General features: G+C 36.6%; 1 protein-coding gene across 3 annotated transcripts in view; it reads right to left on the bottom strand.

Annotated features, from left to right (window-relative positions):
- PPP4R3B (protein phosphatase 4 regulatory subunit 3B) overlaps nt 1-14,112 on the bottom strand; it is a 43,981-nt gene extending 29,869 nt beyond the window's left edge. Inside the window, exons 1-4 of one of the 3 annotated variants that reach the window (XM_063301325.1) lie at nt 13,835-14,112; nt 12,155-12,210; nt 6,117-6,215; nt 4,900-5,523 (exon numbers count right to left, since the gene is read on the bottom strand). In XM_063301325.1, coding sequence (XP_063157395.1) covers nt 4,900-5,523; nt 6,117-6,215; nt 12,155-12,210; nt 13,835-13,976 — 921 coding nt within the window. In that variant the 5' untranslated portion in view covers nt 13,977-14,112. The remainder of the gene's footprint in view (nt 1-4,899; nt 5,524-6,116; nt 6,216-12,154; nt 12,211-13,834) is intronic. The other 2 variants (XM_063301305.1, XM_063301315.1) reach the window with 2 other exon arrangements.
- Between the last annotated feature and the right edge of the window lie 3,867 nt (nt 14,113-17,979).

The following is a 17,979-nucleotide window of genomic DNA, read 5'->3' as shown; positions in this document are numbered from 1 at the left end:
CTGCAATCAGGAGGCTGCATTTCTTAATATCCCCTCCCCAGCTAAGAGTTAACGACTGTGTCACAAACCTCATACTCATGACACATCCCTCTATCAAAATATCTAACCTGGAACTTCCAGCTAGTTGCCAGAAAGGACAATTATTGTGACTCCCCCACATTTTGAAGAGCACTGCAGAACTCAAACTGATATTTTTAGAAAAGGAATTTTGAAGGTACAGTCTGTTCTCTTTATTTCTTCTTGACTACACAATCAATAATATAATTAACAGTAGTTGTTAAGCATGTGTCATAGTTTCTATACATCAGTTAATACTGTACTACAAAAAGACAAAATGTACCCTCTCTATTACTCTTCCATCATATCACATCGCATCAATAGATTTGTTTTAGCTACAGATGACCCTTTTAAATATACAAACATGTCTGCCTTGTTATTAAGAAGCAAAACAAACCTTAAAGTATTTTACTTATTTAGCTTTTACTTATAAAAAATGTATTTCTTATGAATAAATAAACAGTTTAGATGTGTCGGAAAGTGAGAAAAACTGCTATGTTTCTCCTCCACCAGACCACTGATGTTTTGCAATGACCACAGCAAAATGACCTTTAATTTCATCATTACCAACAGCACAAAAATAAAATACTAGAACTTAGTAAGGAAGAGACAGGTAGGAGTTAGAACTCCTTAATCGTTAAATTCAAGATGGAACTCCATTATGAAAGCTGCATTCACTTTATTGTTATCCAGTGCTTGGTTTGGTCCAGTCTAGGGAATTTGGATCTCGATTTCCACTCTGAGTAGTGGGATGGATTACTGCCTAAATGGTATCTTCGAAATGATCTCTAGGCATTTCAATTGAATAATCTTTAAGAATCCTCTTGCCTCTGAATGACTATTATCTGTATACAATATAAGGGCCAGGGCACTAAAGATTTTTCTATAAATTGCATAATGCTTTGTTAATTTTTTATTTTTGTTTAAATCTTGAAATAAAACTAGTTAGATATTATCTCAGTACTGGCTACTATAAGTAAGCATATTTTGCAAAAAGAATCTATGATTAAATTTCCTGACCATTACCTAAATTTGCTTTTTTTTCTCTGAAATGTATTTATAACCTTTAAAATTGTGAACAGCTATAGGGCAAAAAGCTGAACAAAGTTGTGAGTGCTAAAGACAACAGTAGATTATAGCATATGGGCAACTACTTCTGAAACTATAGTGAACTTCATGGCCAGTTTTATTAGTATAGGGGCCTGAAGCCTTGGGCTTACTTCTGAAGTAGTTCTTCAGACTTCAACCATTAAAAGGAAGGAAGGTCCTAGCCATACATATATAGGTTATTTCCACTCCAGTATTGTTCAGTACTACTCATCAACAGAAAGATTCATTCAATATTTCTTTTCATTTCTGGAGCGCCACTGTAGAGCAGGCAGCAACAAAACTCAAAAGGGACAGCAATTTCATATTGTTCCAGTAGTGGTATCATGGACAGAAATAAAGAAGGAGACTGTTTTCACAACATAGCTGTTGACAAGTGTAGAAAATTATCCTACATGTGTTATGCTCTTCGAAAATGTGAGGGGGTTGAATGGGAAGAACACTAAGAGGTTGCCTAGCCTGTATAATTTACAATACATTTATCACATTCTCAGATTTTTATCACATTCAGAGCTGCAGTATTTTTAAAATCAAACCTTAAAGATCAAGAACTGAAGACAATTTTAAATCTCTGCAAATCTAAAACTTAATTAAAACATTGCTAAGAACAGTATGGCCTCTATCATGAAAAGCCAATTCAGCTCAAATGGCCTTGTGATGCTTCAAGAGACTGCTTCAACTCAGAAAAAAATACTATTACACAGCTAAAACAGCTCCTAAGGACCAAACTGCAAACTGAATGACACAATAACATCAATAGCATGTTTAAAAGAGAGCCTTGACAAAACATCACTACAGCTCTGTACAAGAAGACCAGATGGTCTGAAAACCAAGCAGTCTAAATATTTTAGGTTATAAGAGTGTTTTAAGGTACTTTTTATCATGCTCAGAATTCAAACAGATAACAGCAGAAGCTAAAACGTTATAGTCCAAGTTATTTTTTCTTGTGAGACAGTAACCTGCCTTGTACTACATTAACTACAATTTATCTGCTCAATACCGGACAATCACATACTTAAAATAATTTAATTGAAGAATTACAGTAGGATGAATAAGAAATGAAAAGACTAAGGTAAAGAAAAAAAGCATTTGTTGTATCACCGGATTTAGTATGAAGTACCAGAGTCATTCCTTTATACAAGGAATAGTAACAAGAGAGTGATTTTAATTCTTCATGTCACAATGTCTAACAATCATCCCAATCTGAAACCTCAGGTTGCATTTTGCCCCTTGAATCCTTCAGTACATTCCCCAGAGCTGTAAAATTATCATTCTGCTATAATTGAAGTGAGAAATATTAAATCCATTCTGCATAATCACAATAACTACATTTAATTAATTTCACTTACACTAAACAACATTGAAATGATTTTTGTTTTTTCCCTTAATACTATACCCTTTTGGAGTGCGGCACCAAGAAGCTAATTCAAAGGCTGAGTATAGAACTTGATTCTCTAAGTTCTTTGTAGGCTCTAATTAGGTTATGGTACGTATGCTTTTCACACAAAATATCCATATTCAATTCTTAGGCAGTTTTGGAAAAATTTCTACCTGAAGCTCAAAAGAGACATTATCCATCAGTCTAGATGATACTGAGCTAGGTAAACCAGTGATTTGACTTAGTACAAAGCAAGTTTCTTTGTTCCTATTTAAACCTTCGCTGATTTAGCTTCAAGTCAGCTCCTTCCTTCAGCCACCCGCTATGACAAGTTAAACATGCACACATGCACAAAGGAAAAAAATCTGAGAAAAAGTAAAAGCATATAATGGAATATTATAATCAGACTGAGGATACTTACAATAATAACTCAGTTCAACTTCTTATCTCCTCAGCTCTTTTCCAACTGGTTTTTATAAGAGCTACTGTTTATTTTAAAATGCCAGAAGTTTATTTTTTCCCCCTCTTCCCACCTCTCTCCATTTTTCCTTTTATGTTGTCTTTTTCTGACCGTAAGCCTATGGACAAGGATTAACTTGTATTTACTATATCAGGCTAGCAGTTCTAGGAGTCTTTTTGCTGAACACTATGGTAAAAATACTTTAAATAAATAAATATCAGGTGAACAATTCCAGAAAACTGTAATGATGTGCCAGATTGTACAACTGTTTAATCAATTAATAACAATACTTATCTGAGCAGTCATAAGAAGATTCAGTCCACTTCTGCCTTTTCAATGAACCTGGTGGATTTCATTGGACCCAATGTATTTCACATTGAATTGAAGCTATTATTTAAGGAAGTGGGAGTGCAAATTCTACAGTTATCTTTGACAAATTTTACACAACCAATAAAAAGAGTTTTACTGGATGACATACAGCTAACATTATGGCAGTAGCTAAACTTTGGCACTGCTACAATCACTACGCATCATTTTAGAACTACTTCAACTTAATTATATTTCAGCATTATTTGAATATTCAAAATACTGCAGTCACCAAATCATCTAGATTTGTACCTCTGATGCCATCTAGGCAAACAGGAACAATAAAATATTTACAGATGACAAAATGTTGTCATCGTGGCTGCTTCATCGGGTTCATCAAAATAAGAAACAACTAGCAAATATGTAGGAAGGAAAGGGTCTATGTGTTACTATTACCATACCTGAAGCATTTTTTCCCAATATTTTCACTGTCAACAATACAACTGAAATAAATGGGAAGCCCAAACAAGAGCTTAGAATTATTTTGCATACCTAAGATTCTTGGGATATTGTATTATAAATAAATTATGCCAATTATGGACTGAAAGGGATAGGATTTTTATCCTATCAGGAAAAGATGGACAGATCAGTGGTATGTACGTTCTCTATATGCAGTACATTCTCTGTATGTAGAGAGTCACAGACCCAAACCTATGCATCATCAACGCAGGTGAAGGAGATAGCACGCAGTGTAAGAGATCACTACAATCCTTTAGAGTTGTTGCCAATTAGGCTACATAAGATTGGGCTATATGGACAAACTGACCTGGCAAAACAAAGCTTTCTATATTCCTTACCTCCCTCGTTCTTGTTTTATCTCAGTTTTTCTTAACTCAATGTCAATATTTATAGGTATAATTTGTAATGAACAAGGCAAGAGCCAAGAGATTTTACATTTATTTTCCTTTTATTTTAAAAGGATTTTTATTCAGACTTTTTATGGTTACAGTATACCAGTAGAAATTACTGTATGTTTCATATTTTTGATTCATCTTCAGAACCTTATAACTGGTGCATATGTTTTCAAAGAAATAAATTTTAACAAAATTAAAAAGCTGTACTCTTTCCATATAGCCTATAGAAAATGTTCACTGCTCATATATTGCTGTTTATAGATGCAGGGAAAAATTAGTGATATTATAAACATCTGCAATGATAACATTTTACTTTTAGTACCATGCATAACACAACTGCTTAAAAGCCAGCATCAGTGCTAACTATTTGTCATGAAGAGAACTGTCACAAAACCATGTACCTTTCATAACATATATGACAACTTATATATAGTGTATTTTCTTTAAGAGGAATCTACTATGTTCATGAAAAGCCTGTGAAACATACAACAGTGAGCACACAAACAATAAAGCTAAACTATGCTGCTCTAAGAGAGGGTAGTAAGAAGTAATTTATCAGAACTACTAAATGAGCATATGCGAATAACAGCAGCATACTAAAAGGCTTTATGGTTAGCCTCATAATTGTATTTAGAATTTTCAAAGCGCAACTCTTTTAAACTTTTGAATTCACTTACCTGCAGCATACTGACAATTTCGACTTTGTTAAAGAAAATGAATGATGTAAGGGTAGAAAGAAAATTCTCTTCAAAAACAGATGGCGTTGGCAAGATGATGTCCTGAATGTACTGTACCCTGTAAGTCTGATGAATCTTTTGTCTAAGTTCAGAGTCTGTTATGGGTATGACCTCTTTAAACTTTGCTGTTTTGGTCAAAAATTCCCTGTGCCTTTTTGGTTGAGCTAATGCAGGGTCATACTCAAGGCATCCCACAACATCCATAATGCACTCATCTGAGAACATCACCTCAAAAAGAGTTGCTTTATTGAGGAACAAAATTCCTCGAATAATTTCATACAAATGATGTAAGCCTTCAGTATTTTCTAGGTTCTCACAAAGCTGGAAAAGCTGTAATAATTTTTTAACGTAGCCTTCATTCTCCAGGGCCAAGGCTAATTTTTCTCTACGTATGGGTGATGAGAGAACTGAGGTAACTAGGTCTGCTATTTCTTCGAGTTTGTTGAGTTCACAAGTAGGGAGATCAATCAAATGACTAGTTTCAGGCATTTCCTCAAAACGTTCTTCTTCTGATTCATCAATGAGATCCTGTGTAACTTCCACAGAAGGGTCTTTACCTTGAACCTAAAATCAAAAACATTAATAATTGTTGACTTATTCTGACACATATAAGTAACTTTGAGAAGCAAGGAAAAAGAAGAAATATGAAAATCAATGATGTTATTACCAAGTATCTAAATAATATGTTATAGTCTGACATTCTGCAAACTGACAGTGAAATGGAACTGGTGGGCTGCACACCAAATTTAGGTTGTTCTATCATGCCAGATGTTGATGTTAAAGGAAGGAAGGAAGGAAGGAAGAACATTCCTGTGACTCATCAGAGCTGTGCAACTTCTCTGAGCAAGTCTCAATGATATAAGTTAATGGTAATATAATATTTGTAACTGATGTTACACAGCAGAATCACAGCCACTGCAAACCTCAAAATAATTTCACATGTAGAACTGTAAATTCAAAGCTGTCCTGAAATGCTACTTTAAATGATGCCACTGAAAAATTACATCATCAGCTGAACAAGAAATTTTTTTTTTAATATGTACTGTAAAAATTAAGATGCAATTAAATGGGTTAGTAGAACATTATTTCAATCACAGAATTTATAAAGACTCAGATCTAAATTAAAAAGCATTAAGAATTTTAAATGTTAACCTTACCTGGCAAATTTTTTCCCAGATCTCATCACAGCCAGCTTTTTCTTGAAAACTCAGAGCTAAATCATAATTCTCTGCTTCTGACCAAACAATCAAAGTGTCCTATTTTAAAATGGAATATATTTATTATTTGATTCCACTGCAAAGTTTAAGAGTAATATACAACTAGGTTTAGGTGTCAAAGAAAGTAGCCTTCAACCATCAGTACTGAATTTAAAGAGAGCATGAGAAGGGGAGGGGGGGAAGAAAAAGACAATCCACGACTATTATCCTTTCCCCCATAACTAGCCATGCAACTTTTCAAAAAACACATTTTATATAGGATGGATAACTTCTGATATACAAACTGCCACTCATTTGTTAGGAGTTCTAGTCCACAGAAGCACCTTACTAGAAAGATGGTAAACAATACACGATTTCAATTTTTATGGAGATATTCAGAAGTTCATTATTTCATTGCCATCATTTTATTCACATGAACTAGATTTGCACATTATGATATAAACCATTATGATTTAAAAACTATACTTTAGATTTGTACAACATGATAAACCAGAATTTTAAAAATCATATTTAGTTTAGCACAATGTGCAAAGGCAACCATACTCTGGATACATCAGAAGACAAGAAGAAAGGTTTTCCCCACATTTCTATGAGTTCTGCATAGTGATTTTAACCCATGTAAGTACTGTGGAGTAACAGACTGAAAGGGTATCCAAAGTCTTGCATCTGTCATATTCAGCATTCTCCTTTTTTCAGCCTGTAAACAACTGCACATAAAATAATAAGTATGCATTCAACTTTGAAGGAAGATAAAAAATGATCTTAAAAAGCAGTGAAAAATACTTTAGCACAGATTACCCTTCAAGGATTCTTATATTGTAGTTGTGAAGGGGCTATATAGTTGGGAATGTACACTTCTACAAGGGTCACCCATTAAAGGCACATCATAGGCAAGGGGAAAATTAAATAGGATCTTCTGGCAAAGGAAATGGCAACCCACTCCAGTATTCTGCCAAGGAAACAAAATGGACATTCACAACCAAGACAATATCAAAATGATATTGGAAGATGAACTCCCCAGATCACAAAGTATCAAAGGAGCTACTAGAAAAGAGCACACAGCATCTATGAGTGGTATTTATGATGTGGCTGGATAAAAGTTAATAAGAAGCCCAGGTGTTGATGTGGCGAGAAGCAAAAGGAAAGTTTAACATAGTAAACATACGTATGCCATTAGTATGTGGAATGTCAAAACCATAAACCAGATGCTGTCAGAGGAGAAATATCCAGACATAATACTGACATTCTGGGAATCAGTGAACTGAACTGAAATGGAATGGATCACTTCACCTCAGAAGGGCATCAGATCTTCTACTGAACATCACAGAACAAATGGAGTAGCCATCATTAACAAAAAGTTATCAGAGTTAGTGCTCAGATACAACCCACAAAATGACAGGATGATCTCAATTTGAGTCCAAGGCAAATTGACTGACATTGCAATGATCCAAGTCTATGTTTCAACCCAGAGACAGAGAAGTGGAAGTTGAAGAGTTCTATCATGATGTGCAGTACCTTGCTAACACCACACTAAAAAAGGAGATGTCATACTTAAAATAGGAGGGTGGAAATGCTGAAGTTGGAAATAATATAGCAACTGGAATAATGGGAAATGATGGTTTTGGAATACAAGACAAAGCAGGAGACAGACTATTAGTAATCTGCCAAGAAAACTGAGTATCTATAAGAAATTTCTTCTTTCAACAACCTAAAAGACAGCTTTACACATGGGCATCACTGGATGAAGAATACAGCAAGCAAAGTTGGAGAGACTCAATTGATTCAGCAAAAACAAGACCTACTGCTTGCTGAGGCTCAGATCTCAAACTCCTTAAAAATTAAAACTTATACTAAAATAAAACTTAAAGAAAAAACAACAATAGATCCAAAAGATACAACCTCAGCAATATTCCATATGATTACCTACTGAAGGTCAATAATTAATTTTATGGATTAGATTTAATAAATTAATGATAACTTTAAGGATGAAACAAGCAAAAGTATCTGAAAAAGCAGAAAGAAGGTAACAGGCTGGCTGCTGACACACTGAAAATAGCTGAAGAAAGCTGGAAAACAAAAGACAACATAAACATTGGAAATTTTGCCCTGCCTATTGATGAATTTGTATAATGACCAGGAAGCAACAGTCAGAACAGAATAAGGAATAACTAAAAGATTCAAAATTAGAAAAGGAGCATGCCGAGGTTATATATTGTCACCTTATTTATTTAACTTACATGCAGAATGTAGCATTTCATTTTAAAGAGCATATTCAGGATTGTGGGTTTTTTAAATGATAGCAAGATTCTCTTATGACCTATTTCACTAGGAAGCCATGAATAGAGCGTGAGAAATGTCCAACTAGAAGAAATAGCAACTGAAATTAAAATTGTTGGGAGAAACATTAATAAGCTCAGATATGCTGATGATGCTATTTGGATGACTGGAATTAGGAAAAACTTTTTAAAATCTTTGAAAGTGAAAGAGTGCAAAACTGATCTGCTTAATATTAAAAAACAGGGATCATGTTAACAGGTTATACCAATTGATGCACATAAGTAGAGAAGTTGATGTAGAACAGACCTTTATCTTCCTAGGCTCTAAAATTCACAGGGATGGGGACGATGGCCACAAAAACAAAAGGAAATGTCTACTTGTCTGTAGTAACATTTGGGTTAAAACCCAGTCTATCAGAAAGGTTGAACAAAGAAAAAAAATGATGCATTTGAACTGTGGTGCTGGAGAAAACTGTTGAAAGTACCTTGTATTCCAGGAAGAACAAATAACAAATAATTCAGTATTAGATGAACTAAAACAGATTGCTTGCTGGAAACACTAATGAAGACGGTAAACCTTAGAAATTTTGGATATATAATGTGGAAGTAAAAGTCACTGGAGAAGACCCCGATGCTAGCAAATATCAAAGGCAATTGAAAAAGAGGCTGGTATGAGATAAGGTGGCTAGATACTATCATTGATGACACAAGCATAAGTATTCCAAGAAGCATTTACCGAGACACAATCCCAGCAAAATGGTGTCCATTGGAATACAGAGAATCAGAAATCACTAAATGGATTATCAACAACAACCAACTCAAATTGTATAATTGTGAACAGAAAGAACTGAAGGATTATAAAATTAAAATTTAATCAATTAATTACAAAAAAGATTTTAGGATAATTAGCATTGCAGCAACCCTACCCCCCATCTTAGTAAGTACTTAAATAGATTATATATCTTTATAGATTTCATCCGAATAAAAGCATGACTAACAACACTAGTTTTTTTCAAGTAACTGTACTGTTACTTTTATTATTTCACGGAGCATTTTTAATTAAGATGTGTTTTTAAAGAGCAACAGAGTATATAAACGATATTCAATTACATTAGATCAGCAATCATTTTAACCTAGCTGTTATGTACCTAAAATTCAGTAACTATTCAACTATAAATGCTGTCTTTGATTAACTGGGTCGAAACATACATATTTTTCCAAAATCCTGCAAAACGGAAAAAAAAACAAAAAACCACACAGTATTACAAAAATTCCCAAGATGATTATTTCCCCAACTTTCTAGGAACATCATTATGTAAGAGTTAAACCTACCCTAAGATTAAAACTAGCTTTTATTTGTTGGGGCCCATCTTTGATCTCATTAGACTATGGCAGAAATTGGAAACTGCAAAACCGAAAATATCTTACATAATATATAGCAAAATTTTGCTACTAGATACTGCTTATAAATTCTTGGATGCAGAGTTTAATTTTCTGTTTTGCATATTTTATATTCCAACATTCACTACTCTTCTCCTTTTAGGTTTATAAAGATCTTCCCCAAATACTGATGCTAGTTTATCTCCTAATTTCATACAATGAGGAATTGATCTAGAAATTAGCTGCACAGATGGGCATTTTTCCTAAATTTCAGAAACTATATTTTGTCAAGTTGGAAATTAGCATTGAGGCTCAGGGCTCCTCCTTCAGCCCTTCCTTTGTCCACTGGTCTTGGGACTCAGTTGCTAGCTGTAAGCTATGATTTCCCTTTATGACTGAACCAGAATTCTGAACTAATATTAAGTTAAGATAGACAGGGTTGTCATGCTCCAGATCCTATCAATTAAGGAGTGTCATGCTTTCTTGGTTTCTGAATCTGCCCTATGAAACTGTCCCTGCTCCCCACCCCCTGGTTTGGATAGCATGTCAGCCCATTTTAATGTGTAGATGTGGAGTTGGGAGACATATAAATTGATGATGATGATGATGATGATGATGATGATGTTTTAAACCCTGTTAGTTACATGGTGAATGGGTGGCCATATAAATTGAAGTAATACATAAATATAAATAAGGTAGTAGGCCAAGACTGAATTGTTTATGAAGCCACAAAATGCACTCAAAATGTGGTCTATAGCAATGCCTTTTACGAAGACACTGAGCAGTACCAGTTATTTGCAACAATTTACACAATCTTAAAAGAGAGTGTGACTCTGGTATAATCCCAGTTCTCCAATAATAATTCACTAAACTCAGTTTGTGATGTGGAAAAGATTCCATCAGTCATTCCTACCCTACTGAGTTCACTTATACAAACTTAAGTTTTATTTTCTTTCTGTTGTCCTTTCCCTTTCTAATGTAAGAAATTGAAGATTGAATTTACAGCCAAAAATCTAAATATTTCTTCTTAGCATCTAACAAAGTTAATTAAGGTGTTAAATATATAGGTTCTTGTTGAAAAATTAACCTTTAAAGTCCTTTGTAAGATAAAAAAAACAGTAATTACTATACTTTCTAAATCTCAGATATATAATGGCTTGTGACACAAAGAAACTTCTGTGATAAAAAGTCTCAGCAAATGGCAGCCTGTGGCTGACTTGTCTGGTTTTGAAGTTAACATCAAGCCTGTACTTCAGTGGGAGATCTCTAGTAAAGGGACTGTAGTTAGACTGGGAAGTCAACAAAACAACCTGGAAAAAGGTAACAGCAAACCACTTCTGTATTGCTGTCAAGAAAACTACACAGATGTGTTCATGGAAGTCATCAGAAAGTGAGCTTGACTTGAGGGAAGACTTAACCTTTTTATGGAATCTTAAAAATCAACTATTGCAATGAAAAGGTAGTCATAAATGAGTAGAATAAAGTAGAATTATTCTGAGATTTCCACAAATTGTGATATATCAATATATATGCAAGTCATCACCCGTACAGTGTAACCTACTAGATATTTGGCAGCAAAGTTTAAAGATTTATGAACCTCCACACTGGCTGCAATAAATAGCTGGACAGCTGCATTCAGCATCAAGGAATGTAGTGTAAACTAGTACATTAAAAATAAATCAGAACAATTAAATGTATTGATAAAAAATGAAACACCAAATAGTATTATTAAAACTGGACAGAAAATAAATGGCAGATGATTCAGCAAAGGTTCGTTCATTCATCATCCTGATCATCCTCATCCTCATCTATTAAACTTGTATGCTGCTCAACTCTCAACAACTCTGTGTGGCTCACAACAATCAAACCAATAAATTACAATAAAATCAATAAAAAATAAAAAATAAAGATAACAGATGGCAAGCCTGATGAAGTGAGGTCTTTCACTCTCCTTAGCCAAAGGCCTGGGTGAAGAACCAGGTCTTCCCGGCTCTTCTAAACAGCAGCAGAGTGGGGGCTATCAGGATCTCGGGGGGAGCCTTGTTTCAGAGGACAGGCACTGCTACAGAGAAGGTGTGCTTCTAGGGCCCCAAAATGTAAAAGAACATAGTACTTTCATATATTTATTTCCTATATTTAATATATACATAGCCCTTGCCTTGTATCAGTATGTGGACTACTAAGAACTTAATATATAACAAAACTATAGTTGACCATTCTGCACATTACTCCAACAGTTAACACAGTTGCCAGTTTTTTGGAAATAGTAGTGTTTTCAACAATAGTAACATAGTTGAAATATAGCAAAAAAAAAGTACATGCCTGTTGTTTTTGATATGCAGTGTTTGGATTTATCTTCGATTCCAACAAGAGTGAACCTGAAAAGAATACAAAAATTCCACTAGGAAATTAAGCAAATATATAAATAAGAAGCCCTAGACATCTTAAGTAGTAATTATCCACTTTAAGGATTGTACTTTAGTCTAAAATTTTATGCAAGCACAATGATCAAATCTGGGAATGTTAAAACTTCAGTGTGCCTCTCCCAAACTATGCACAATGTATTTATCTTTGTAAAAGCATTATATTCTTATTTTCTTGTGGCAGCTCACATATGTTATAGCATATTTACAACACTAAATTATGTAATCCTGAATGTATGTATTATATAGTGTGTCTAAGCTGTCATGTATCATGGCAACAGCTCTCTAGTAATCATTTCAAAGCTTCACAAGATTTATTTAGTACATTAGCACCTGTTCATTAACAACATCAATACATTTTTCTCTTCTAAAAAAAGCTTTTCTAATTTTGAAAACAACCTATCATGGCTTTACCATAAAAATACTGCAACAGAAAAAAGGCCTTTCATCAGCACATAAAATTTAATACTTATGTTTATTTTTCTTATTTTCATCACCAAGTACTGCCAAATCAATGATTAGAGACAATTTTGAATACTCTTGCTTACTTCAAGTACAGTTTTAGGTCACTTCCACTGAAATATTATGTGCTGAATTCAGATACACTCAAAACCAACAAGTCAATAACTTAGATAAAAGTTTAAAATTTAAGTATTAACCCACACAGCATTCTAAACAATAGGATAGAAAATGTGGCAATGCAAAGTACAATTTTTTCAAGAGAAAAATGATATTTTTGTTGCATTTTAAAAACTACCAATTATAAGAAATGTGTTAATATTTAAGATGCCGTAAGAGGCATACTATTTTCTTTGCTTTAGACTAAACTCACTAAATTTCTAGAAATAAAGTTTAGTTTTGTAAGATGATAGAAAATAAACAAATCTCTGAAGAATATTATAAAATTGAAAGAAAATATGAAAACTGGAGTGCTATTGAAAAAGCCTTCTCATTCAGGCAAGCTTCAAATAAAACCTACCTAGAGGTGCTAGGACATATCTGAAAGGCTAGTACTATCTGAAAGTATAAATCTGTAATACTATGAAAGGCCTATAAAATAATCATTGGCCAGATCATCTACAATAAGTAACCATGACCACAGTTTAGGGTCATGAAAGTTATGAAAGTTTTCTAAAAGTTAATGTTTCCCACGCCTCATAACATATTTAGTCTCTTTTCCCTAAAGCCGCACAATTAACACTAACAGGGGAGTTAGCAATAACTTTTGTAATCAAATGGAACAAACGAGTCTCATAAAGCAGTAAGTAAGGTTCCGTTAAGATGCATGAACTCTGGGGACTATCGAGAGGGTGCTGGGGATTTAGGGGTGGAAGCCTGTAACATTTGGGGTGGGGGTGGGGGTGTCCAATAACCTGACCCTACGATTTTGTCAAAATTTGAGACAGAGAATACACGTGCGGGAAGAAAGAAGTCCGTGGCATCAGCCCAGGGTGTGTGGGGTGGAGGTGGCGGAAGGCTCCCTTGGGTTAAGGTCCTTTCCCATTTCCCTGGCTGCGCTCTATTGTCCCAGAGAGATTAGCAGCTGCCTGCCATTATTCCTCTCCTTCCCCTTTCTCACCGTCCGACTCGGCTCGGACGAGCAGCGACATCCCTTTGAGCCGCTCCACGTAGGTGGACGAGACGTGCCCGGTGCCCCTGTCGTCCCATTGCCGCTCTTCGTTGAGCGTGTAGACCTTCACCCGCCGCCGGGTATCCGACATGGTGGGGCCCCGGCCCGATCGCAGGGACGGGGAGGGACCAGGAGAGGGCTGAGAGCGTCACTCAGGAGGCCTTTAACTCGCCGCTTTTCATGACGTTCAGCTCGGCGCCACCGCTCCTCTACCTCAGCAGAACCCAGCAGCAGCAGCAGCAGCCGCCGCAGCCACTAACGCCGCGGCACAGCCGCCATCTTGTAATCCGACTCCTGTCCCGTCCCTGCCTTTCTCTTCCTCTCAGAGCCGGGGGAGGGAGAGGGACGGAAGGCCTGCACGGGCTCCACTAGCAGGGGCTATGGCGGCCGGAAAGGGAAGGAAAAGAAAAGGCTGTCAGTTTGCGAAGGAGGAAGGGGTTGAGAGTAGGTTGCGCCTGCGTGCTGTATACTCCGCTGCTGGACGCGGGAAGGCAGTGTTTCCCTGGCTTGACTTGACTTGGCTTTTTACGACAGTAACCAGCTGTAGCCGCAGTTTCTTGGAGTGATATCGTCCCTGAACAGGAGGCGTCTCTGAAGGACCGTCTCTAAGATTCCCAGCAGTTCTCCCCTTTATTGTTTTATTGGGTTGCTTTGCTACCGACGCTGTAGCGTTTGAGATGAAAGCCTCGTTCCCTTGGTTGCAAAGGCGGTGAAGAAGAGGAAGAGTTGGGGCGCTACTATACTCTTCAGAACGTGGAGAGAAAATCACGTCTTCACGCTCATCAGCCACGCGTCTGTCTTTTTCTTTTGAAGTAAGGAAAGAAACATCTTTCATCAAACGATTCTAGAGCTATTAACCCTTGAACTGCCTTTAGAAAACATACGCCACTTGATAAAGCTGGGGCATAGCGAGGACTTCAGATGGACAAAAAAAGTAGAGCTGTCTAAAGACGTAGTACGTAGCTTCATGTGCAAACTGACTTGTTAAAAGAGTTTTAGGTTCTACTTATTCATAATTAATGGTCTTGATGCCATACGGTTTTTATCATTTCTGCAGTTTAGTGTGGCTGTGTATTAAGCCATGATGCATACAATTAAGTAAGAGCAAGCAATCTAAGGAACATTTAGAGAACGCCAGCATTTTCTATATTAGGAAATTCAAGAGCAAATATATGGTCTATTTCAAATCTTGAGATGCATTTAATAATATTCTCATTTTTAATGTCTATTTCTTATATTTTTATGCTGCTGTACTTCAAATACTTCTGCTGAGGTGGTATTTTGCTATTTTCAATATTTTATAAAAATGTGTATTTTCTTTATAAATAATTTCCTGCTTTTTATCATTAAAAAATCCAAAATGGGGAAAAGCAATTTACAATAAATTTAAAAATGGAAATAATTATACATTCTTAAAATGTGTTTATTTTTATAACATATCTAGGCTGTCCATTCCCAATGGACTGTTGTTGATCTCATTTGAAAATTGAAGTGTTTTGTAATGCAACTGCAAGCATATAATAATCAGCTAATAGCTCCACATTAACTGTTCCATAGTTGGTTGAGATAATAGTTTTCTCATTTTTAATACTGATGTTTACTATTTCCAATTACGATGAAGCTGAAGTTTTGGACTGCCAGCAGAATTCAAGAGCATCTTGTTAACTTCCTGTAGAATGTAGGAAATACCAAATGGCTTAGGAGTTGTTAAAATACACACACACACACACACACACAACTATATCAGACTTCCCAAGAAGTGACCTCTAGTTTGCCTCTATGGATGAGTCAATCTAGACAAACCCGTTTATTTTCTCTACAACTTCCATAGACATTCAAGTATAAATCCAGTATCAAATTTCTGTGGAATATAAGAAGCAAGAACATGGGAAAGCGCAACACAGTGAAAGATGAAATTATTACATGTTAACTTCTGAGGCACCAGTGAGCTGAGATGGAACAGGATTGGACACTTTCAGTCATAAGATCACACTGTTTACTACACAGGACATGAAAAGGAATAGTGTTGCTTTTATAGCTAGAAAGAATATAGCAATTCAATTGTATTGATATGTTTAAGATCCCCAAACAGTGGAGGTGGGCTAGAGTTGCCACTTTACTGAAACCTGGTAAAGACCCAGATGACCGGAAAGATTATGGACCAGTGTCACTCCTTTGCCATGTTTGCAGGGTGTTGGAATGGATGATCCTTAACTGAATTGTAGATATTATTGGTAGAAAAATCATGAAGGAGCAAGCAGGTTTCAGACTGGGGAGGTCACGCTGTGGCCAAATACTTGATCTTATGCAATATATTGAAGACGGCTATGAATGAAAGGCGATTTCTGGAGTGGCTTTTATTGACTTAACTGCAGCGTATGATACCGTTAATCATAGGATATTGCTACGCAAGATAAATAGTCTCACTGGAGACAGTGAGCTCACTAGGGTTATTGGAAGTCTATTGAAGAATTGGAGATTTTATGTGAGTTTGAATGGAAAGAACAGTAGATGGAGGTTATAGAAGAATGGACTGCCACAAGGGAGCGTACTGTCCCCGATATTATAGAATGTATATACAAATGATCAACCAGTTCCCAACAACACATCACTGTTTATCTACGCAGATGATACAGCAGTGGCTACACAAGGATCAAGGAGAGAAGTAGCAGATGCTGAGAGAACAAAACAAGAGAATTATCCCCAGCACCTTCTGTATGGGTACGAGCCTCAACTCATCAACTAAAATCTAGGAAGAGTTTCATGGCAAGAACAAACACTCTTGAGGGCAGGCAAGAGCAAAACTGAACTGGAAGATGGAGGAGAGAAATCACTGACCAAGGAATGGTCCCAGAGGAGGATATGGCTGAGGGATTTGACCCCCCCTTATGTTATTTGGAGGACTCTGAATAGGTTGAGGGTTGGAGTGCCTAAGCGTAAAACTAATATGCTCAAATGGAGATTGCTGATGGTTAATAACACGCTGTGTAAATGTGGAGATACAGAATTTGGCCTACCTGCTGACCTGCTGATTATTACCAATAGTATGCACTGAAAATGACTTGTTTTTGGCCAATGACAAAGCCAAGAAGGTGGTGTCGTATTGGCAGCTTAAGGTTTGATCTAGATACGAAAGAAGAAGAATATAGCAAGAATAGTACTTGGCTACAATGCAACCAATGACCAAATAAAATCAATTAGATTTTGTGGACAACCCTTTAATATGACAATTATTCAAGTTTACACTCTAATCACTGATGCAGAAATAGAGGAGGTTGATTGGTTTTATGATCAAGTTCTATTTGAAATCGACAGAACATGCAAATAAGATGTTTGTCAATGGAGACTGGAATGCCAATGTTGGAAATATTAAGGAGGAAAATGTAGTTGATTGTATGGCTTAAGGAAATCAAAATGAAGGACAATAACTTATCAATTTCTGCCAATCTAACAATTTCTTCTTTCAAACACTGTCTTCAAATAACCAAAACAATGCCTATATACACTGTTTTGATTACTTGGTTATTTGGTATACAGATGCCCTCTGTTGACCAGTGAGAGAGGTTGAGGGGGAGCACAGGCAGTGTGGAGGTGATGGTTAGGCCCTAACAGCGCTGAGAGTGGGAGCTGGTGTGCTGGGGGGCCTGCCATCCCATGTCTGACTGATTGTGTGGAAGGATGTGTGCACCTGGGATTGGAAACTCTGGTGGCTGTAGGGCGGGTTACCCCATTGAGGTGGTGATGGGCCGGGGATGCTAGGATGGGAACCAGAGGGCAGGCCAGTTTCGGGGAAGATGCCCCCAGTGTTTATTACCAGTGCCATGTTCTGGCCCCCCGGGTTCATATCCAGGCCCTGGACATCAGATCCTTGAGGGCCCTGGTCTCTGGCTGCTGCTTGTTAATGCCAGGTCACTGAACAACAAGGCCCCCCTCATATGTGGTTTGATCACAGAGGAGGGGGCAGACCTGACGTGTATTACCGAGACCTGGCTGGGCACAGAGGGAGGAGTAGCCCACTTGGAAATGTGCCCAGCCAGCTTTCAGGTATGGCACCAGCCGAGACACCAGGGCAGGGGGAGGTGGGATGGTGGTTG

The sequence above is a fragment of the Candoia aspera genome, chromosome 1 (assembly GCF_035149785.1).
Source record: "Candoia aspera isolate rCanAsp1 chromosome 1, rCanAsp1.hap2, whole genome shotgun sequence".
Taxonomy (NCBI): Eukaryota; Metazoa; Chordata; class Lepidosauria; order Squamata; family Boidae; genus Candoia; species Candoia aspera.
Note: the sequence above shows the minus strand (reverse complement) of the source record. Positions and strands in the feature narration are given on the sequence as shown.